Source organism: Anas platyrhynchos, chromosome 6 (assembly GCF_047663525.1).
Source record: "Anas platyrhynchos isolate ZD024472 breed Pekin duck chromosome 6, IASCAAS_PekinDuck_T2T, whole genome shotgun sequence".
Classification (NCBI taxonomy): Eukaryota; Metazoa; Chordata; class Aves; order Anseriformes; family Anatidae; genus Anas; species Anas platyrhynchos.
Window position 1 is genome coordinate 37,380,300 of NC_092592.1, and position 22,399 is coordinate 37,402,698.

General features: G+C 39.6%; 1 protein-coding gene across 1 annotated transcript; it reads left to right on the top strand.

The window, feature by feature from the left end:
• Positions 1-801: 801 nt before the first annotated feature.
• GPR26 (G protein-coupled receptor 26) lies at positions 802-21,684 on the top strand. Its single transcript, XM_005023174.6, has 3 exons — positions 802-1,469; positions 7,089-7,202; positions 13,658-21,684. The coding sequence occupies exons 1-3, from the start codon at positions 802-804 to the stop codon at positions 13,887-13,889; spliced, it is 1,014 nt and encodes a 337-aa protein (XP_005023231.1). The 3' UTR covers positions 13,890-21,684.
• The last annotated feature ends 715 nt before the right edge of the window (positions 21,685-22,399 follow it).

Below are 22,399 nucleotides of genomic sequence, written 5' to 3' on the forward strand. Positions count from 1 at the left end.
TTTCCCATCTTTTTGGACCTGGCTAATGAAGGGAAAAGAAAGCCCCTGCCCTAGCAGACAGCAGGCAGCAACTGTGAAAGTGATGCACTGAAATGCAGGAAACACAGCAGAGTGCAGGAATTCGGTTACATGGCTGTTTGCAAATTAATGGCTAAATCAATTAAATGAAAGCATGGGATTTCTCTTGAGGAAAGTCTAGTCACAATTGCAAGGAGAAGGGGAGGGGTTGTGGAGTGGGGATGACATAATCACGTTTGCGAATCACCAGCAGTGTGCATGCTTTAATCCATTAATGGGGTTTTTATCTGTGATCATAAAAAGCAGGTTACATTCAGCCTGGAAGGGAGTGAGGGTTGGAGGAGAGGGGAGGGCAGAGCAAGAGCAAGAGAGAGAGAGAAAGCAAGGGAGAAAGAGAGCACAATTCACTCGGTGAATTGCTTGCAAGCTTTGGGCTGATAATTAGGGATCTCAGGAGAGCAGTTTCTCAGAATAACCTGCTCGCCTTCAAATGGACCGAGTGGAGACAGTGGTTCAGTCCTGCTGATATTTTTTAAGCCCTCCTCACAGTTTGATGGGCATTCCCAGCGCTTTTGTGCACGTCTCGGAGAGCGTTGACGTGGAAAGGAGCAGCGAGGAGGGGGAGGTTGGAGAAAAAAACTGCAGCTCTTCTAAAAATACGGAGGGCATGCAAGAGTGCGAGCAGGCTGGGGAGGAGGGCGAGGTGAGAGCGCCTCGCGCCATGGTCCCCGGGTGCCGGCGCGGCGCAGTTTCGGAGATGTCCCTCCTGTGACTGGACGCACCATGAGCATCTGGGAGGTGATCCTGGCTTTCGTGGTGGTGGTGCTGATGCTCGTGGCCCTGCTGGCCAACGTGCTGGTGCTGATGTGCTTCCTGTACAGCGCTGACATCCGCAAGCAGGTGCCGGGATTGTTCATCCTCAACCTCACCTTCTGCAACCTGTTGATGACCGTTTCGAACATGCCCCTGACCTTGGCTGGGATCATTTACAAGAGTCAACCAGGAGGAGATCAGATCTGCCACATTGTGGGCTTCCTGGAGACTTTCCTCACCACGAACTCCATGCTGAGCATGGCAGCTTTGAGCATTGACAGGTGGATTGCTGTGGTCTTCCCTCTAAGTTATCACTCCAAAATGAGGTACAGAGATGCTGCTCTCATACTGAGCTACACGTGGCTGCACTCGGTGTCGTTCCCGATAGTGGCAGCTTCTCTCTCCTGGGTGGGTTTCCATCACCTCTATGCCTCCTGCACCCTGTACAATAAGAGACCAGAGGATAGGACACAGTTTGTGATTTTCACTGGGGTCTTTCACACCCTCAGCTTCCTCCTCTCCCTTATAGTCCTGTGTTTCACATATCTAAAAGTGCTGAAGGTGGCACGGTTTCACTGTAAGCGGATTGACGTGATCACTATGCAGACCCTGGTGCTGCTTGTGGACATCCATCCCAGGTAAGGTGCCTGTGAGAGCAGCAGGTGAGACTTTGTTGCAGAGGAAGCAAGGACCGGGTTCGGTGTTATGTTAAGTACAGTCTGATCGGTATCACAGCAGGGGATCGGGAGGGGAAGAAAACAAGCATCCCTGTTGGTTTCTGTTCTGCATGCTTCTTTGTACTTGTGTTCATTTTTGGGGTTGCAAAAAAAAACCTCTTCTTTGTTATTTTTAGGAGCTTGTTTTGAGAGGGAGAGCAAAGAAACAGTCTGTTTTACCTGGGCATGCATTTCCCTTCGAGGCAATGGTCAGATCACTGCCCCTTGTCTCAGGAGGTGGATTTAGTGACTGACAGATTTGTGGGTTTGGGCACTGTCAGCCCCAAATGCTGCGGGATCTCACTGAGAGGGGGCACATGTCCCTCCACTCGGAGCTGGAAGGGAAAGGAGTCTGGGGCACTGTGTGCTGCTCCTCTGCCCAGCTCTGTCCGTAGTGCTGTGCCCTCTGTAACCTTATATTTTCTGAAGGCAGAATCGTAAGGGAATAGCATCTGCAAAATGTGTATGCTTGAATGCCTGTATTTAAATCCAGCTGAGAGAGACTTCAGTAGCAACATTAATATGACAAGCGAGGGATGTATAAAGTTCATTGCTAATGAGAGTCCGTAAGCAAGGAAATTGTTAGGAGAAAAGTCTCCAGGGGCTGGGAGAATAACGGGCTTACAGGCAAGCACCAAACAGACATGAAAACGTGTTGGAAAGCAGTGCAAGAGTCACATCAGAGATTATACACAAACTGTAAATTCTGTACGAATAGGATGTGCCTGGATCTGGAAGGGAAGCAGATTTCACTGGAGAAGGGAGGGTGGGAGCTCATTACGAGCTTCCTGGCTCGTTAAGGAGAACTGAGCTGTAAAGCTGAAAGAGAGAAATCCTTGCTGGATGGAAGCCCCAGGGCGGTGCTGGGCAGGAAGAGGTCCTGGCGAGGAGCCGGGTAGGTGCCTGGTGCACAGGAGTTGGTGTGCAGTGTGATTGTGCCATTGCTCTGCTCACGGGAAGCAGAGAGGGTGAAACAGAGAGGACTGAAGCAGGCATGGCTGGAAGGACGTGGGATTGGACTGCGGAGAATGGACCAGCCAGAGTGACCCACCTGGTGATTTGAGAAATGAACCCACAGAGCTGGGGTAGGGTGGAGAGGGATGTGGGCTGATGGATCAGATTATCCTGGTTAGGGCTGAGAGGCTCCCAGGGGCTGGGGCAGGTGGGTTAAGAACCAGCTCTGACTGGGACAGGGTGGCAAAGCCAGTGGGTGAGCTCTGGGCAGGGGAAAGCGGGGGCACTGGTCACAGTGTGGAGAGAAATGGGCCTGGTTTGCTCAGAGTTTGGTTTTGGGGAGGAGCGTGTCTGGAGGGGGTGATTGGAAAGGAAAGGGTTTGATGGATTTGCCTGGAAAAGAAGGGAGAAAATGGTTTGGCTACACCGAGTGACAGAGTGGCTGTGAGGGATGCGTGCGCTACTTGGGAGACAGTCAGAGACCGAATCTTAAAAGTTCAGACTGTCTCTGTCACAGGCTGAAGGGAAGAGAAATGTGTTTCAGCGAAGTGCTAGCAGCTGCCAGCACAGTGAGGTGTCTGATACGGGGGAAGAAATCTGCCTGGAAGCGAGGAAGCCAAGAGCAGATAAAGAGGGCAGCCCCACGGCAGACATCCCTCCCGCCCCCCCTCTGCTTTGTCCTTTGCTCTGCAGGCTGGAGGCAAACACCAGCTCCCTCCATCCTCAGCCAGCTGGGAGCTGAGCTGCAGGACTGAGAGCACATGTGGCTGTCCTCAGAATAAGGTCACAGTTTGGGGATTCCTAAGCCCAAGGCAAATAAGTCTGAAAGGATCAGGGCAGGCCAGCACTGTGCCAGAGGAGCAGAAACACTTGCTGAAAGTTCTCCAGGGAAGCTGTCTGATCTGTCTCTTGACCAAGAATGTGGAACAGGACTTTGGGTGAGTCCTGGTCCTGCTTTTGAGAAACACATGTATAAATCTTCCCTTATCCACCAAGTCACGCAGAGGAAAAACCACCCTTCTACCCCACGTGCTGTCTGGTTGCTAAACCACACCTCGATTGATCTTGATTTCTGCACAGGCTTTGAGTGGCCTCTCCCAGGGCAGAGCTGCGAACCCACCAGGGCTGTTTGAAATAGCAATCGTTACACCTCATGCTTCAAGTATGGCTGGATTGCACAGAAAAGAGGCAAAAATCTCAATGGTATTTCTCCTCCTCTGCATTTTCTCTGGTCTGAGTTAACTTGAGGGTGTTCCTGCATTTTGTAATCACATCACTGAAGGGCAGGTTCAGTGGGGCTGAGGGCGTTAGACCTTTCTTTGGAGGAGACAGAGTTATACAGGCACTTTGCTGTGAGTAACCTCTATTTACTAACTGCTGTGTAGCTCTTACACCAGGCTATTCTCTAAGAAAGGGGAGTTTTAACTTATTCCTTAGACTGCAGGGATGATGGCTGATTTTAACCCTTGGTGGTGTTGCCTGAAGAGGTGACAGCTGCTGCAGCTGACAGAGTCAAACCTTGGATTGCCTTCACAAGCGTGAGAGCTACACAAAGGCTTTTCACAAAGCGATGTTCCTAAAACTCTAACAAAGGCATAATTTGAGTTATATAAGTGGTATATATAAAGGGATGATTAGTGTTTGCTATGGTACCTAACAGTATAGACATGGGTGCTGTGAGGTTGAACATGAGGGAACAAAGTTTGTAATCCCAGTTTCAACTACCCTGACGTTTCTGGCTTTTTGCATGATCTAGTTTCACTGCTGAGAAATGTGTATGGACAATTCTCTGCTCCCTGTGACTCAGAATCCACCCGCAAGGGGGTCTAGCGACAGGCATTGTGACAGATGGCTTTATTACCTGTGATTTGGAAAGACACAAGTGATCTTCTGAAGATCATTTGAGAAGAGTACAAAGGAAACCTCTAAATACCACATAAAATCGTGTGAATGTTTAGGGCACATGTCCTTTCAAGTTAGCTCAGGCATTTTTACTGGGTACTGCTTTCTCTTGACTTTGTTCCTAAAACCGATTTATCTGAGTTATAGTGTGGCTTGGGCAAGAATCCACTTAATTGCTTAACTTCTGTATTTCTTAACCCAAATTATCTATACTAACTTTTTGGTGTATTCAGCTCTTAAAGATACTGGATCTTAAGGTCTAGTGTCTCATAAAGTTTGTTTAGAATACCAAACCTTTGAAGGGATATATCTCAGATTTTCCAGGATATTAAAATCTTTAAATAAAAGCTAAGTCAACTACCCGGTTCTGTTACCAGTGTCACTACTGGAACCTGTGTATATATTTTTATCTTACCGCACACAACAGCATACAAAAGCAAAATACCCATTTGAACACATTCTCTGTTTGAAGGATTGAGATAAAATACCACATCACAAAGGTAGGTATTTATTAGCTACATCTGGAGAGGCTGATCAAAAGCAATTGGTTGAAGTCTTCAGGACTTTTCACATCATGCATGAGCACCAGAAATCAAAGACAGCTTTGCATGTGTCAAATAAAATGTGAAGAAATATAACTGGTAAAACTTCTAGAAACAAAAATTATAATGCCCTCCTCCCCAGTACAGCACCCTAATTGAACCCACTTTGGAGTTTTCTTTCTCTATACCAGCATGTTCCTGGGATAACATGAATTTAAAAACACAGGTCTTAAGTGAAGCTATTGAACCTCTCAGATCGGCTGTTTGCACCTAAAAATATTCCAGCTCTTGCAGAACTCAAAGCATATCATAGGTTCCCTTGAAAAGGTAGATTTTTTTTTCTTCTCAGCTGTCACTTCGATCTGCAAATAACTCAGACATAGAACATGTAACACTTTTAGATGTGTTTTAATTCTACTTAGGCATATTCTTCGTGAGGAAATTCATTATTTCAAGGAGAACGAACTTTTTCCCCAGTATTTTGTTCACTTTGCCATCACTTTGCCAGCTACCACACTGCTCTGAGGGCTTGATAAGACCAGAAATAAAATGGATATTAAAAAAAAAAACAAAAACAAACAAACAAAAAAAAAAAACAAAAAAAAAACACCTTTTTTTTTTCTTTAGTCCAATAGAAAGGTAACATAGCAACTACCTGCCATGGAGAGCTGCAAAGCACACTGAGATTCTCAGGACACAACGCATGCTTAGATGATGATTAGACATTTAGTTACAACAAATAATGTAAGGGTATGGTCATAAACCCCATAGCTATTAAAATACATGTGTGGAACCGGGCACTGAGTCATCAATTACAAACTTACAATAAAAGCAGAGGGAGACCAACCCCACACAGTTACAATGTGCAGCACGTGGGCCAGACCGCTCACTTCTCCCAAGACACGTGGTTGCTTTGTCCCAAGACCTGCACAATAAACCAACACATAGTGCTGTTATATGCCTAGAGAGGGATTTTGGCATGCAGCCTGGCTTTATTTTTGTCCTTCTCCAAAGGAAGTGTGTTGGCTGATGCACTAGTTCAGGTAGGGGTGGTTCTGGCAGATACAACCAGTGCCTCCCATTCTCACCTGGCCAACCATTTGCTTGTTCCCATCCCTGGGATTCATGCAGCCAGCACAGATGTTGCCCAAACAGGTAGAGCAGGATTGACTTTATTAGTCTCAGGAAGCCAATGTACTAATCTCAGAGGGGTGTTCTTGCAGTGGAAGGGTGGGCTCAGATCATGGGTACCAGAGCCCCATGATCCTATTGCCCTGCCTGCACCCGGAGGGGCTTTGCAGCTCTCTGGCACCCTGTTGTGACCACCACCAGGAAACTCAAATGAGAAAACTCATGTCCTAAAATGCCACAAAATGCCACAGGTAGGAAAGCGCAGGGCATGACTAATTTGTACGTTTGATCTGAAACAAGGCAGGTGGTTTGATCTGTGGAGTCAGAACATCACAGTTCTTCAGATTTGTTGCATAATTCCCAGCTTTGCAAAGCACTCAGTCCGTGCAGGATATGTCATAAGATTTATGGCCACACAGTTCACAGCTATGGGATGTAACGATTGCTCTAATGTTGGGCTGAATGTTTAGAGGGTGTTTTTCCGGTTACAATTTTATTATGTTTTGCTGCTTATCTCACTGGGCAGTTCCTCCTATCTGTGATATTGTCATTTGAATTGCTATTTCTAGGAAAGCAGCATGTTGCCTACCCCACTCTGGATATCTTCCAAATCTCTGAATATCATGAGGCAAACTCTAGCCTGCATACACAGCTTACAGTAATTCAGAAAGGAGTTGCTGCAGCTGAATTCAAGGCTGAATTCCACCAACTTGTCTATATATGAATAGATATAAGGGGTGTGTGTAAATGTTACATATATATTTATATATATATATTATATATATATATATATACCTGCATTTCCCCATAATTATTTTTGAAGGGTAAAATCATATAAAGGATTGATACTCAGTGTTGTCCTATAGAAACATGTTATTGTATATATGTGAATACAGCACTTGCTGGCAAGCACTTACTGGAAAGATTGATTTCAATCATTCCAGAATTATAGCCATTAAAGTCTGCTACCTGATATTATGATTCATGTTCTTGTTTGTGTTGAATGTCACAGTGTAAGAGAGCGTTGTCTGGAAGAACAAAAGAGACGGAGGCAACGAGCAACAAAGAAAATAAGTACCTTTATCGGTACTTTTATACTCTGTTTTGCACCTTATGTTATCACAAGGTAAGTGGGAACCTATGCAGTGAAGAATACTGTGGAGATGAACTCAAGTTGGAAAAGCAGTGCACTCTGAGCTAGAAATTGATTCTAGTCTCCTCTGAAAATTCTGTGCAGCATTTCCACTTCTATGACAGAGGCTGTATTTACTGAGCTAACAAAACTATATAGAATATCATAGCACTTATCTGATATAATCCTGCTACAACCTGTGGGCCAAGCCCTGTTTGGTCAGCCAAGTCAATGTGTTGGTTGCATGGGAGTGATTTAGGAGTTTAGCCCACAGAGGCCCATAGATGTTGTAGTTATTTTGAGACCAACTCTGCTACTCTTCAGATTACCTCATTAGCCCAATGGGGTGATCCACAAGATAAGGCACTTGTCTGAATAGGTCAGGATGTAAAATCAAGATCCAGATGAGGTGACAACACGGTCCACAGACAACCCATAGGTTTTTGTTTGGACCGAGTTCTTGATCATATACATTAAATATCAAACACGTCCTGGATTACGGCTAAAAAAGTTCTTGTGATTTATGGTCAGGTGTCCTTATTTATCTACTAGTTTATCTTTGGAAATGGCTCCTGTGGGAAACACTCTTATGAAACAAAAATAAGAAAGAGGGTGTATATCTGAAGAAGTGTTATCAAGTTATTAGAAATAAATTTACAACTTGTGCTTATTAAGACTCTGGAAAAACTGAAATATTGCTATGCAGAACAGAAAAAAAAAAGTATTTCTGAAACATCACCTATTTAGATATTATTGGACAGAAACTTTGGGGGATGACTTCAGTCAAATTCAGATTGACCAAAAAAAAGTAAAACAACACAATCCTTGAAAAAGCTGAATTAAGACTCAGTATAAGCAATTATACTAATTATATTACACAGCAAAACCAATTTTTTCATCTCAATATAATATCATGATTTTCTATGTCTAACCAAACAATTCACAAAAGGTCTTGTAGTCTCTGTAGAAAGGCAAACCAGCACACCACAGTCATTTTATGTTTATGATAATAATAGCTAATTTATTTATGCTAATAATTTGTAAAAATGTTTCAAATACATTTATAGCAGTGTTATCATATATTTCTTCACTTCTACTTAGTAGGGGCAAGAAGACTCTCCATGCTCTGTGCACTAAAATTGCATGAAAATATTTATAATAATAATAGGCACTTAGCCTTAATTCTCAGGCTATAAGATATTAGAGTATTTGTCATTGCAAGTAGTTAAGTTTAATTTTATATTGGGTCTCTGAACTTAATGAGAATCATCACAGTCATCGAATAGCTCACAGCTCAGTCCTGAGTGACAGTGAGTGCTTGAGCCAGGGCTGTCAGAAGTATTTCTGTGCTCTTCACATCTCAGCCCAGTATTCAGGCACCATCTGCCCCCTTACTCTTAGTTCTGAGTCATCCTAATTTCTGTCGTCATAGTCCTGAAGTGCAGAAGAGGGATTAAAAAAAATCCTGAACCTATCTGTTCTAATCCTTACAAGGCTCACTTAAATGTTCACCCAAGTCTTCATTCCATTAAAGACTAATAGCTTTTCCATGGGCAGTGACTACAAGACTTGAGACATAAGGTCCAAAATGCACAAAGATGTTTTTCAGCAAAGGAAAAGACTTGTGCAATGGTCAGACATAAGAAGTAAGGGCTATCACTTTATTGGCCTTTTCATCTCTAACTGATCTAAAGGAATTACTGCATGACAGGCTAAATGGAATTCCCTGTTTAGCTACCTCAATCTTCCTGGGACCATGCTGCATGGATGGGTATTCCAGGATGCATGTTACTGTGCTTCCCTGTGCCTCCTGTGTATGGCTGAAATGCAGAAGTCAGGGGAAGAATAGGTTTAATTATGCAAGCAAGTATTATTTTCTGGACTATGTCCAGAGTGTTTTGCACTTCACAAGACAGAGGCAATCAATCACTTTTCAAGGCAGCAAACAGAAGGTAACTGATGAAGTGTATTGTTCAGCACTGCTTGTAGACAGCAGACTCTAACTGGCAGAACACTTTAAACATGCACTGAAGTACTTTATGAATTAAGGCCTCAAAGCAGCTAATCACCAGGTTTCGCTATAATATTTCTGCTTCCCCACTAAAAACCACCGGCTGTCTGCTGCAGTCCCACAAGCCAACGAGGAAGCCATGCCTATGGCCCCAGTCAGACAAATTCTTCTCTGGGTCAGAGTCTTTCAGATTACATTAAGGTAAAAATCAGATTAGCTACCCCTTTTATCAGGAAAACAGGCTTTTAATTAGTTCAGTAGCTGACCTTAAGTAGTATATCTATACAACCCCATTCTTCTTGATTCCATGTTCCAAAGTAGCAGTATGACAGATGTACTACCCTGTATTGTATATTTATAGGCATAGCTTGTTGCTTGGTTTGGAAAAATGCTATTAGTACACATCTCTTTTTTTTTTTTTTTGCTATATTTATCATTACGCAATTGAACAATAATGTTCAAAACCTGTTTTCTCTAAGGAGCTTTTTTATAAGAAAGATTAAAATAAGTCATACCAATTTCTAATATTCATGTCCAACTCCAGGCATTTCAGACAAATACAGAACTTTGCTCATGTCATTTAATAAGTGCTGTCTATGTGTGAGGAAATTGGCCCTAAATTAAAAATCCTGAAGTAATATCAGAAAGAAGTTTGCAATCCCAAGCCCTCAGGTTAAGGAGGAGGATTGAATTTCTCTTGTATAATCTCTGGGGTTCAGGGGATAAACAAACCATGTTTTTTTTACACTCGTCGACTGCCCTCTGCATACAAATCCTGCTTGGACAGACAAACAAGCAAACCCACAGAGGAGTTCTGAGTTATGTTCTTGTTCATGCATATTAAATGCATGCTTTTCCTATGCAATCTTAGGCTGACATATTTGAAGACAGTGGCCTTATAGGCTCCCTCAAGAGCTACAGATGACATGAGGTAAAGAGATTTTCCTTCTGCATGAGAAATCTGCTGGCACAAGCTGGCCAGTGCTGCTCCCTATCATCACATCTCTGCTGCCAGCTGGTTCCCACAGCTCTGGAGAGCAGCAATGACTAAGAGCAACAGTTTACAAGAGCTGAAGGTCCACAAGTCACACTACTTCCTTAACAGAAGCTGTCTGCTTGTAATATATGTACCACTTATGAGGCAAAACTGGCTAGGCTTTTTCCACTAGCAAGACAGGATACATAAGATTCACTCTACCAAGCAATAAAGTAAAATAAGCATAAAAGTCAAACTAAAACTGATGTTTGGCTTATTCATATCATTAACACAAAATAAATGCCTAAGGTCAAATTCTGTTACTATGAGACTTCTGTGAAAAACAAAAACCAGAATTAGTAACAAATATAAATGTTAGAAGTATACGCTTAAAGAGTTGATCTAACTTCCCCATTTTGGGCCAAGAGAATAAATTTCTTGTAAGAAGATCAGTTCATCTACCAGCTCCAAAATGAAGTGTGACTTGTTTTACTCCAAAACAACCAGACATTTTAGCTTGTTTGAGGCTCTCTGGCCTATTCAGACTTTTCTTTGTAATTCAGTTTTTCTCAAGTTTAGGCAATGCACAAGAGAGATGTTGCCATTATACTAGCCAGCTGGACCTATACACGTTCAGTAAAATATTTTACTAAAATGATTAACTGCACATGTTGATAAAACATTTTCATTGTGTATTCCACTGCATAAGAGATCAAGGTCTTACACATCAAGGTAACATTCTTGTTTGTTTACTGAAAATGAAATAAAATAATTGGATAGCCACTTGACACCAAGTGCTCTACAGAAATATATTTCTAAAATATTGACAAAGTATCACAGCAAAACGGTTTATAGCTTTGAAGTACAGGTATTATCAGACAGTAAAAGAGTGGCTTATGAAAGCAAGTAGGGGAATTATGTAGACAATACTGTAGAATTTAATTTACAGGTTGATCTGAAATATTAATGCTTCTTCACTGAAAATATCTTCCTGGCTGAGATGTTTCATGAAACCCTTTCAAAGGCAATAAGTTATATGACAGTCTTTACAAGAATGATATTTAATTGTTTCTACATGAAATGAAATTGCATATCTTGGGGGTAGTCTGCATTTGTTGCTAGATATCGTAGAATAGCTTCTGTTAAAAGGGACCTGAGAGACCACCCAATTCCAATTCCTATGCCATGGGCAGGGATGCCACCCACTAGACCAGGTTGCTCAAAGTCCCATCCAGCCTGGCCTTGAACACCTCTAGGTGTTCTAGGGCATCCACAGCTTCTCTGGACAGCCTGTGCCAGTGCCTCATCACCATCATAGTAAAGGATTTCTTCCTAACATCTAATCTAACTCTCCCTCTCTTTTAGTTTAAAAACATTCTCCCTTGTCATATCATTACCTGCTCAAGTACATCTGCAAATATACTATGAAAAATAACACACGGAAAATGCAAAATATAAAAATATTGAGGACACTTAAGGAAATAATTTGAGGAAATATTAAAGATTCTGTTGATAAAAGTGTTGATAAAAGCCTTTAAATTGATCAGTCACTGAAGGCATTATGAGTAGGTCTAGGCTTACAACCATCAGGTGCTTATTTGATGTATTTAAATGGAGATTGCTAACGATGCGTAGAACTGAGTGACAGAGGCTCAAATACAAATTTATCATACCTTGGTCATTCGAGGCATCCACTGAATTTAATTAAGCTTAATCAAATTTACATTCGTAAAACATTTGACAAAGTAAATCAACAGGATTTAATTCAACACAGTAAAATTCAAAATGCAAGGAAGAAGCCATCAGATATGTGAGGAACAGAAAGAATAAGAATGGCTCAATGTAAATTACAACAATGCCAAACAACACCAGTGGAAGGGCAAGAGCAGTTCTCAAGTATTTTCATATCATATAGTCTAGTCACCTCAAATGTCTCACGTGGCTGTGAGCCCATAACTCGATAGTTATTTGAGTTCCTCTTTTCACATACATAATACTTTCAGCCTTTGTGTCTGCTGAAGTTTGCATGATCTCCCTGGAGAATAGCACAAGACCAACTGCAGCACATTTCTGGAATGGCCATTCATCTCAGTAAAACGTATAAAGAATCCCAAAATAATTTGTTCTTTGATAATAGAACACATTGATGTAAAGATGCTATTTGTGACAGGATGATACTTCTGTTTAAAACTTGTTATCAGTGACTGATGTTTAATTATTGGACAGTGAAATTAAGAGAGTATAAAATGAATTGTCAAACCTTGACTTCAGTAAACATCCTTATGTCATGTTTCTATCAAATTATTCATTTAATATAGCTTAGGCTTCCATGGCATGTCGTTGAAATGTATGCAAATGGATACTAAAGAGGTTCTCAGAAACCATTTCAAAATGAAAAAGAAGAGGTCCTTATAGGTAAGAATTTGCAAGAGCAGAAGTACTTATAACAGTATCTAACTAAGAACCCCTGAGTATTGGGATGTTTTGAGCACTACTGACATACTGAAGTGGAAGGTTTGTTTTACAAAGTTCACTTAAATTATAAATTGCTTTGCCTGACTTTCTATCCCAGAGTGCATCGGATACTATTTTTATACATATTGTTTTTCTACAACAAAACACACAGGTTATATTGGGTAATGTCACCACCCCTAAAAGCATCACTGAACAAATGGACCCCACTTCTAATCGAAGTGAAGTACAAAATGATCAAATTGCTAGCATGCAGCACACACAACTGTTCTCAGAATTAGAATTATTAATACCACAGCACTGACTAAAGCCCCATCACTGGCAGCAGACCCATAGTGCTAAGCCTAGCACAAATACTTGAGAAGAAACAGTATTTTAGCCAGGGAATTTGCAGTGTAGGCAAACCAGAATGGAGAGAGAAGACAGAAGCTCCTAGTCAGTGAGGCAACAAATTCAAGCTCTTTAGTCCCACTTTCATGCTCAAACAACTGGACCACACCATCTGCCAGTGCTATTTTAAACGACAAAATATATGGAAAGTTCATGGAATGCAAATAAAATGAGTGAGGGGGAAAAAATCCTCATCTCTAAACTGCTTGAAATACACTGTTGGCATTTCTGCTGCAAGAATCACACTTCAGAATGTTCCCTGGAAATGGTCCTTTGTCTGAAGAAACATTAGCGAGTGTTTTCCAGGCAGGTTTAAGAACACCTGCTGCTGAAGATAGTTTTCAGCAAAGATCTTATTTTCCATTGCATAATGGGGCTGTCCAGCAGCACATGTACCCTTTAGAATTGTCGTCCCCTAGAAAAGTCAATAGTTTCTCATCAGCCCTCCCTTTAAATAGGCTGTTTTGAAGTCTGCCTCATACCTTGCTGGGTGGGAGAGGAATGCAAGGGTGAGGGGTAGGTGTCGTTAGTTTATAGCTGTGCTGTTACCTCATCCATTTAATATGAGTATTCACTCTTTCAACCTTCCTGTTTCCACAGACTTGTTGAATTGTCCTCTGTGGTCCCCATCAATTCCCACTGGGGAATCATTTCCAAGTGCTTAGCTTACAGCAAAGTTGTTTCAGACCCTTTTGTGTACTCTTTGCTACGTAATCAGTACAAGAAGACATGGAAGGACATCATAAACAAGATCCTCAAAAGAAGCTCCATCAACTCCTCCGCCCTCACGAGTGAGTCGCACAACCGGAATATATTGCAACTGAACGAATGAGGAGCCTGGTATGGGATCTTCAGGAACCATAAAGTGATATATGGAAAACAAAAGTAACTGGCCTAACCCTAGTAGCTATCCTCAGCTGTCAAGGTTTTGGGAGGCAGCCACAGAGGCTGGTTGAAGTCCATGTCCCTCCTGCAGCCCCTGTAACACCTATGGGAGGCAGGCTGCTTGGTGCCTCCTGCCCACAACTACAAGTGTGCTATTGATAAGTGGCTCCTGCAGGCTTTGCGGGTACAAATCTCCCATTGATTTTCATCAGCAGTTACGCATACATACAGGGTGAAAAGCTTGTCCTTCGTGGAAGGGCTCATGAGAGTAAAGGAAGCAGACTGGTGCGATCAAGAAATTATTTCAGAAAAGCCACATAGGGATACATGTGGTGTTTTTCATGGGCTGCAGGTAAGGCTCACTCCAATTGAGCTGCCAATCTGGCTTTACTAAAACAACCCCAGTCTAGTTGCTCTTAAAAGCTTAATAGCAAAATCTTTACCTGGATACTCATACAGTGCCCAGCATAGTTTTCAACCTCTTTTTAAACATATTATTTGAACAATTCTGTAGAACTGAATGGAGAGAAAGCCACTTTTGTGGTACACTGCAGGCTGGATTCGGCCATGTCTTCTAAGTAACTTTCACAGAAACCCATTATTTTCCTCCCCATTAAATTTTAGAACAGTAAAAAAGATAGATAGGATGAAAAAATCAGGATGATTCCTGCCTACCTTCAAACCACTTTCTAGTATATCTGAGCTACACGGAGATTGATTTTGCCCCAAGGCTGCAAAATTGGTCTGCCTGCCCCATATATTAATAAATTAATAAATAAGTTAATGATGGTTTATATATATATATCAGGAAAAATGAGCCCACAGCTGAGTTTAAAAGTATCATTTCCAAAGCAAGTAGAGCAAAAATAATAGACCTCCTCCCCACCATGAAAGTGCAGACAGTAATATTATTCCACATCTGAACAAGTGCAAATCTCAGAGGTTTCAATTTGGATCTCTGTAACACTGGGATGTTGCTCTGCTTATTAATGTTATTAATATTTACCATGCATTCAGCTCAGCCTGCAGCTAACACAGACCCATATACCACTAAAATTTTCAAGATCAAGAAAATCCTATGTGACACTTCCTCAGAAACTATCACAGTATCTTAATTATTGTAAACAATATTTAGTTCATTGTAAGTAAAACTGAAGTGTATAGATGGCCTCATAACCATCACATAGCCACAACGTTGAATCCATCCTCCAGTGACTAATGGCAAATTACTTTCTTTGGTAATTTTCAGTGATTTCTCTCTCAATTCAGGGAAAACACTACAACATGATAGTTTAAGTGTTTTCTTATTAACTAAGATGTAGAAAATAAAAAGCAATAATTAATCAGTTGTCAGCACTATGATTTTAGGAATAATCAGTTTATAAAACAACTTGCCTCCAAAAAAATGTAACTTAAAATTATTTTCAGGTAAAGAACTATTGGTTTCAAATGCTTCACATTTATACTTTGATTGGCAAAAGACTTGCTACCAATCCTGATCTTAATTCTTCACACATTTGTCTCCAGCAAGTGACTTAAATTCCTTAAGACAAAGGCAAATTAACATGAGAAATTAAATTAGGTTTTGTTCAGTAGGTCAAGAAAGCTTCTCTCTAGTGGCCATAAATTAGATTTTATTTATTTATATTATTTTTTGACGAGGGTAAAACAGTCAATGCATGCCCAGATTATGAACATTCTCAGTTAAACAGGCTTCATGCATGCAATGACAACTTAAATAACAGCTAATATAGCTGGCTATATTAACATCAATCCTTGCATATTCCAACTGTAAGGACCATATTGATAAAATACTAAAGTACTAAATCCCAAGTACTAAAAATATTGAATTAATTTTAGTTGCCACCTCTTGTGTTCTCTAAACAAAGGGCATTGTATGGCATCTGTCTGCATCTGCAGAAGCCCTGGCAGAAAAGGTTAATGAGCTAAATTAGTATATTTTATTTGTGAGAAATCATTAATATCAGTTATTCTGCAAACAGCATACTCCATTTTGCAAACTTCACCATGAATACCTGCCTTTGATAAAACGGATATTACAACAATATTTTTCCTTCATACCTTGCAAAAATGCCCACTGCTATAATTTTTGACTGTAGATTAGGAACCCAGAAAGGTAACTCAGTGGGAGGTTTCACCTCAAACTTTCACCTCAGATTTGGGGTCACTAGTGTGAGGAACCTTGCCTTAGCCCTCTGGCATAATACCACAGGTGCAATCTATAAACTCTCATTGTCATCTGCTTTATAAGTGTAAAAAAAAATAATAACAGAATGAAGATCATTAACTAACTACCATGTAAGTCTTCATCTCAGCTATTCAGTTTAGTTATAAAACTACAGCATATATATATAAAAAAAAATAATACACAACTATAGTCATGGAATCCAAGTAGGTTTTTCCAACACTCTATGGTACCCATTAGTCACATTACATTGTCTACCTCATCTTAATCATTTGACTTGTTAATCTTAACATAATTTTCTCAGGTACAATAGGCAAAAACACCCAGTTCAATATTTGTTTCTTACAAAATTCAAGTCATTTTGATGGCTTGACTGTATTCTGAAAGGATAGTAGAAAGCTGATTATCAGCTTAAAAAGATAAAATGCTTTGTATCAGGATGTTATATGTTTTACTAAGACCACTTTTAGTTAAGAAATTAAAACAGGCTGATTGTTAAAGTCCACAACTGTTGTCAATTTAGACATGGGGCTGCTGCCAAAGTCAATGGGAGGTTTGTTGATAAACCTAGTCCCAGAGGGATTTTGCATGCAATCCATTATTCAAATAGAGCAAAATAATTTCCCAGAAGAAAAAACTATAGTACTGTTAGGATGGCAAGTAAAAGGTGAAGAATATAACATTGGACTTGTCTCATTAAGCCTGTGTATCACAGTCAGTCACTGGTTGATTTATGTGTCACCATGAGCAATAAATCTCTCCCCTTGTATATGTTTAAAAATTTGTCTTTCTTTCATGGTGCCTTTCTTCTAGGATTAATCTTATAGCAGAGAATAAATATAATTTGCCCTTAACTTACATCAGATCTCTGACACATTGTCATATTTCTACCATCTGAAGCAAGCAAGAGTTGTACATGCTGGTGCTTGATAAACCGACTCAATATACAAAATAAAAGTAATACCCTAACATTTTCTGATGACATTTCATAAGATACTAGAAATATGATACCGTGGCTCGTTAAGTGCTAGATATTCATCTGAATTCTTATAGGCAACTGGCAAATTTTTCTAAAATGTGTGTCTAAGTGATGAATGTAGATATGACTAACTATGTGTCTGCTGAGTATTATGTGTACTATACAACACTTTCACTCGAGTGAGTTAGAATAATGATGGCAAATGTAATGCACATTACTTTATTATCTCTGGTCATGAGGTGGAACTGTTCTCTCGTCAACGCAAATGTGAGTGTGTGTGCGAGGGGTGGATTTTCCATTTGTTGTTTAAATATTTTTGAAAAAGTTTGTAAAGTACAGCTACAATGTGTGCCCAAAATATGGAACTGCATGTGCAAAACTTGTGCAGCTGCTTAGGCAATATGCAGTTTTCTGTTTGTTGGTATCTGCATTCCATATGCAATATCTATTTCTCACATGCATGTTCAATTAACATTTTCTTCATATCTTGTAAGTTTGGCAGGCAGAACATTGGCAGACAATTAAGAGAATTTAGTTCACTATGTCATATTGCAGATTCCCTCTGCTCATTTTACAGTTACTTACACAATTTCAGAGCCATAACTATGAACTAGGACCCCATATTATGTTATGTTTTTGAACTAGTTTTGATGTGAAGATTTGGTAATTGCACATGGCAAAAACTATGAGAGAATGATACGTTTACTACTGACATAAATCAACATAATATTTTGTTGCTTCAACTGACAATCTAGTCCCATTAGATAATTATATCCAGATTTTATAGATCTGTCTTCTGAATGTTTAGGGCTGTGTTTTCAAAGGTATTTGCACAGTGCAAGATGTAAACAGGGTTTGTTAAGTTCCTCATGAGTGCAAGTACCCACTTTCAATGCTAGGCAACTACATGATCCATCTCTAACTAAGGTTTATCCCCGTTGTTACCCCTCAAAGGCCCACAAAGCTATGTTGTCAGTGGCTCTGAACCATACTTTTTATAACCTCTGAAGTTTTATTTATGAAATAATCAAGTTATAATAATCAAGTCAATAACAATTAATCAAGTCAAATAATCAATACATAAAAACTCCCAGACAAATCTTTATGAAGCCTGACTGCTGCAGCAGTAGCTTCATGCATCACAGCATTGCAGAGCAGCTAAGGATGGAAGGGACCTCTGGAGGTCATCTTGTTCACCTCCCAAGAGGCACATCACTGCTTTTTGCTGTAGCTTACCATCTCAGTTTTGCCAATGCATGTCTGCTCTGCAGTAGTGCTGGGAAATGATCCTAGTCCACATCCACAATAAAGCCATCCTGAAAATTATTTTTTCTAAAATCATTTTGGACAGCCAGCTTAGACTTGACTTCAAAAACAGCTGCATCAGCACAATTTAGAGGCTACAAAACTGGGTCAGAAATAGATGTGAATGGTAGGCTGAGGACCAGAAAGTTTGGGAAACCTAATCCTTACTTTACTGCTGTTGCAATGATATGTGTTGCTCTGGCTGCACTAGGCTTTTCCTGTTGACCTGCTTCCACACCAGGAACTCTCCAGGACTCTCAGCCATTCACTTACCCCAAAGACAAAGCGAAAACTTCTCTCAAAGCCCCGTAGCACAAGCAGCACAGCCTCTATAGGAGGGTCCCTGTTGGTTTAGGAAGGCTTAAATGGTTTTCAGTTGGGTTATATGGATACTCGTCACATACTTTGGATGGCCAGAAACCATCTACACCTGGATGAGCCTTGCTTTAAGAGACAGACTAATTCTTAAAGCTCAGGAAGTTTATGTAGTTGGCAGATAGAAAATTTTTCTGGGCTTACTTGCAAAACTTTTCATAGCTTCTCCATTCCTTTTACTACTGAATAAAGAAGGTTCTGAGGTCTCAGAATATCTTGTCTTGTTCATTTTTACATGTGCAGTTAATGCCACTGAAACAACTCTTTGGAAATTCCTTGTTTTTCACTACTATCAGGACTATCTTCTCCCTACACTAAATGTTTTTATGATTAAATGAACCTTATAAGCAAAACCAGAGACTTCACACTAATGTCAGATCATTTTTATTTAGCACAAAAGATCTCTGTATATTACTGCACATCACATTCAGCACAGAAAACTCGGATTCATGGATCCTATGGTGTTTGCTTTACCAGGTGACACTGGATCGTTAGTGCTAAGCATAAGCTTCTGTGTTGGTAGAATCAGGGACTATATCTTCATAAGCTACCCAAGCCTGAATAGGTGAGACAATAAAATTTTAGCCTTAAATCTATTATTTTTTCAATTTGCTTTTTATACTTTAATTCAGAGCACTAAGTATACCTTGTAATCTTTGATGAATAAAGCTTCTTTATGAAAACCATCCCACTTTAAAAGACAGCTGTCCTTGTTGGGAGGTATAAAAGTTTACATGGAGAAAAGAGCTGCTGCAGTGTCTATAAAATGTCTACTTCTTATATGTATTTCTGGTGTGTATCATGTAAATATGTATTTAGAATTGTTGATTTTTAAGCAAATAATGCTGATCTAATGACCTAGAGAGGATACTGTCATATATGTCTATATTTATAACAAAGATGGTTAGCCCTATAGACTGTAAGTGCACTTCTGAAATGTGTGTTGAGAAGCAAAAGTATCAGGTGGATGAAAGCATGCATGTGTGGTAATTGTGTTGTAAAATATGATTTTTTTCTTGAAGAAATACTATTGCACATGGTTTCAATATACCCAAAGGCATGAGTCCACTCAACTGATTAATAGTCTTCAAAGATATATTAGGAAAAGGATCTCCATTTGGAGTTTACTGAATACTGAGAATTTTCTAGTCCCTGTAGTTATAAAATTACAGTTCTGAAGCAAACTTTTTTTTTAAAATAACAGAAATAGCAAAAAGGAAATTGAGAGCCTCCATTCTACTGGGATTTGATCCAGCAAGAGTTCCTAAGGAAGAAGAAAACAAGTGCTTTCAAATGAAATGCCAGTGCATCCTAGTGAGATACTAAAGGAAATGCAACGTGGCCTAGTGTGCAAACTTGGCTATATCCTTCCATATGGTTGACCACCATAGATAGTCCTATTTAGTCATTTTGCACTTATGCTGTCTTGAGTCCTTGAACAAAATTAACAAATAAAAAGCTGTTGGATTTCAAAGTGATTTACGTTGCAACCCTGACCATGAAATCCTTATGCAAAGACAGCTAATTTCTACTCCTCCTGATTTGTTAATGTGATCCACGAGCTACAGAGAAAAATATATATATACATCCCATGAGCTGAATGACACTTGACTTTTTCTGACTTTTGTTAGGAAAACAATGTCAGTAAAATATGTGATGTCCTCAGGGTCATACAGCAAATGTGACAAGGCAGGGGACAACTTATCCATACTGTACCATCTGGTCCAACCACACTCAAGTAAAATAAAGCTATCTGCATCAGCCACAGTATGTGATGGGTCATTTATAGCAGAAACCATAGGGCTTCCCTCATAACATGTTTGAAAAATCATTATCACAAAATGCCTTGGAAAACAGAAATAGATAACTAAAAGGTGCCTTGATTTAGCTTTATTTATACACATTTTTCTAAACCTTAGATTTTTTTCATGTTGTTTTTATTTACTTAAGATCATTAAAAAAAAAACAACACACATATATTTGACAATCATTAATCTTTCCCTTCTGAACTCTTGCAGGAATGTGATGTATTACTAGTCCTTATAGATGCAGTTGAATATAAAACTTTTCCTCTAGATTAGATTATTAGATGATTACTTGCTTAAAAAAAAAAAAAAAGAAAAAAAAAAGTTAGGGGCTGCTAACTGCTTGCTATAAGGACAACGGTGTTTCTTGGATCAGTAAGGAACCTCATATAAGAGGTTTAAAAATGTATGGCCTGTGTATTTAAACTTCATTTTGTTTTGTTTTGAAATAACAAAAATAAATTTTAAGCACCTAGTCAGTCTAAAGAAAGGTAGTTCTGAAATAGCATTAATAATAGCTTCTGTAGATAGGGCATGTTTTGATTATATTATAAATATAAAATTATAATTTATTGTATTTTACTTTAATTTGTATAACAATGGGTTGTAATTGTAGGGGCCATTTATATGGAGGGAAAAAGGCAATATTAATAAATGGATAGAGTGATGCACAGACCAACTTGTAATGACAAAATATTCAAGAGTGCCATGGGTTAAAATGGACTATGGGACTTTAGTGTCCCTGGTAAGCTAAACTCCTGTAGTCTCTTAATATACATATCCATTCATGTAAAGACAGATATATAAAATTCTGTTGTACTAACACTTCTAGTTTAAAGGAATACAAGACAGTAAATTTTAATCCTTCAGTTTTTTGAATAAGGGGCCTGTGCTGCCTATTCTGTTTACAATGGCTTGTGCTTTGTGAATACATATCAAATGTTGTAATATATTTTTATTACATAGAGTTAATGGTTAATAAAAAGTAACATATAAATAAATACATACTATATATGTATATTGTGATTTTGTTATATGGACTGTTAATGAAATGTGATTATGATTAAATGACTTCGTGTGAGCTATTTTTTTAATATAAAAGTTTACACTTTAAAAAGTCTGTTTCATTTCATTGTTGCAAAAGTCATACCTGCAAAGTGATGACTGCAGTGATGTGATCTGATAATTCTGTTGACTTTTGGAAAAAAAACCTACAAAGTCAACTCTAACAGAAGATTGCATCAAGGTGTTTATGAACAACATACCTGAAATTATTGGAGAACCTTAATACATAAGGCATTGGTCTAGACTTAATATATATGATCCAACTTAAACTTTCCTTGATACCTTGAGCCAGTTCCACGGTTGCTGTGAAAAAAAAGAGGTGGGGGTCTCTGGTAGTATAGGGTTCCTCTTCCTGCTCTACAAGGCTCCAGACCCACCCTGAGCTCCCACAGAAGGTCTCTGAAGGTTTCAGACCCATCCTGAACGCTAACCAAGAGCCAGACCTTGCAGGTAGTCCTGTCAGAGCAGGTCTTTTATTGTCTACATGAAGTCCAAGCGCTTTATCCCCAAATATATTCTTCTGCTGAGTCACAGGGTTTAACTGTTAATTGTGCTTTAATAACAGTATTACAACTTCAGTTCCCAGATGTGGATAAGCACTCATTGAAATCAATGCAAATATCCCCAGTCTTCTTCCTCTGCTCTCTAGACAGAGATTTGAGCTGGAGATTAAATTCCACTCCAGTGCACAGATTAGGCCTCTTAAGGACTCTTTTGCTTCT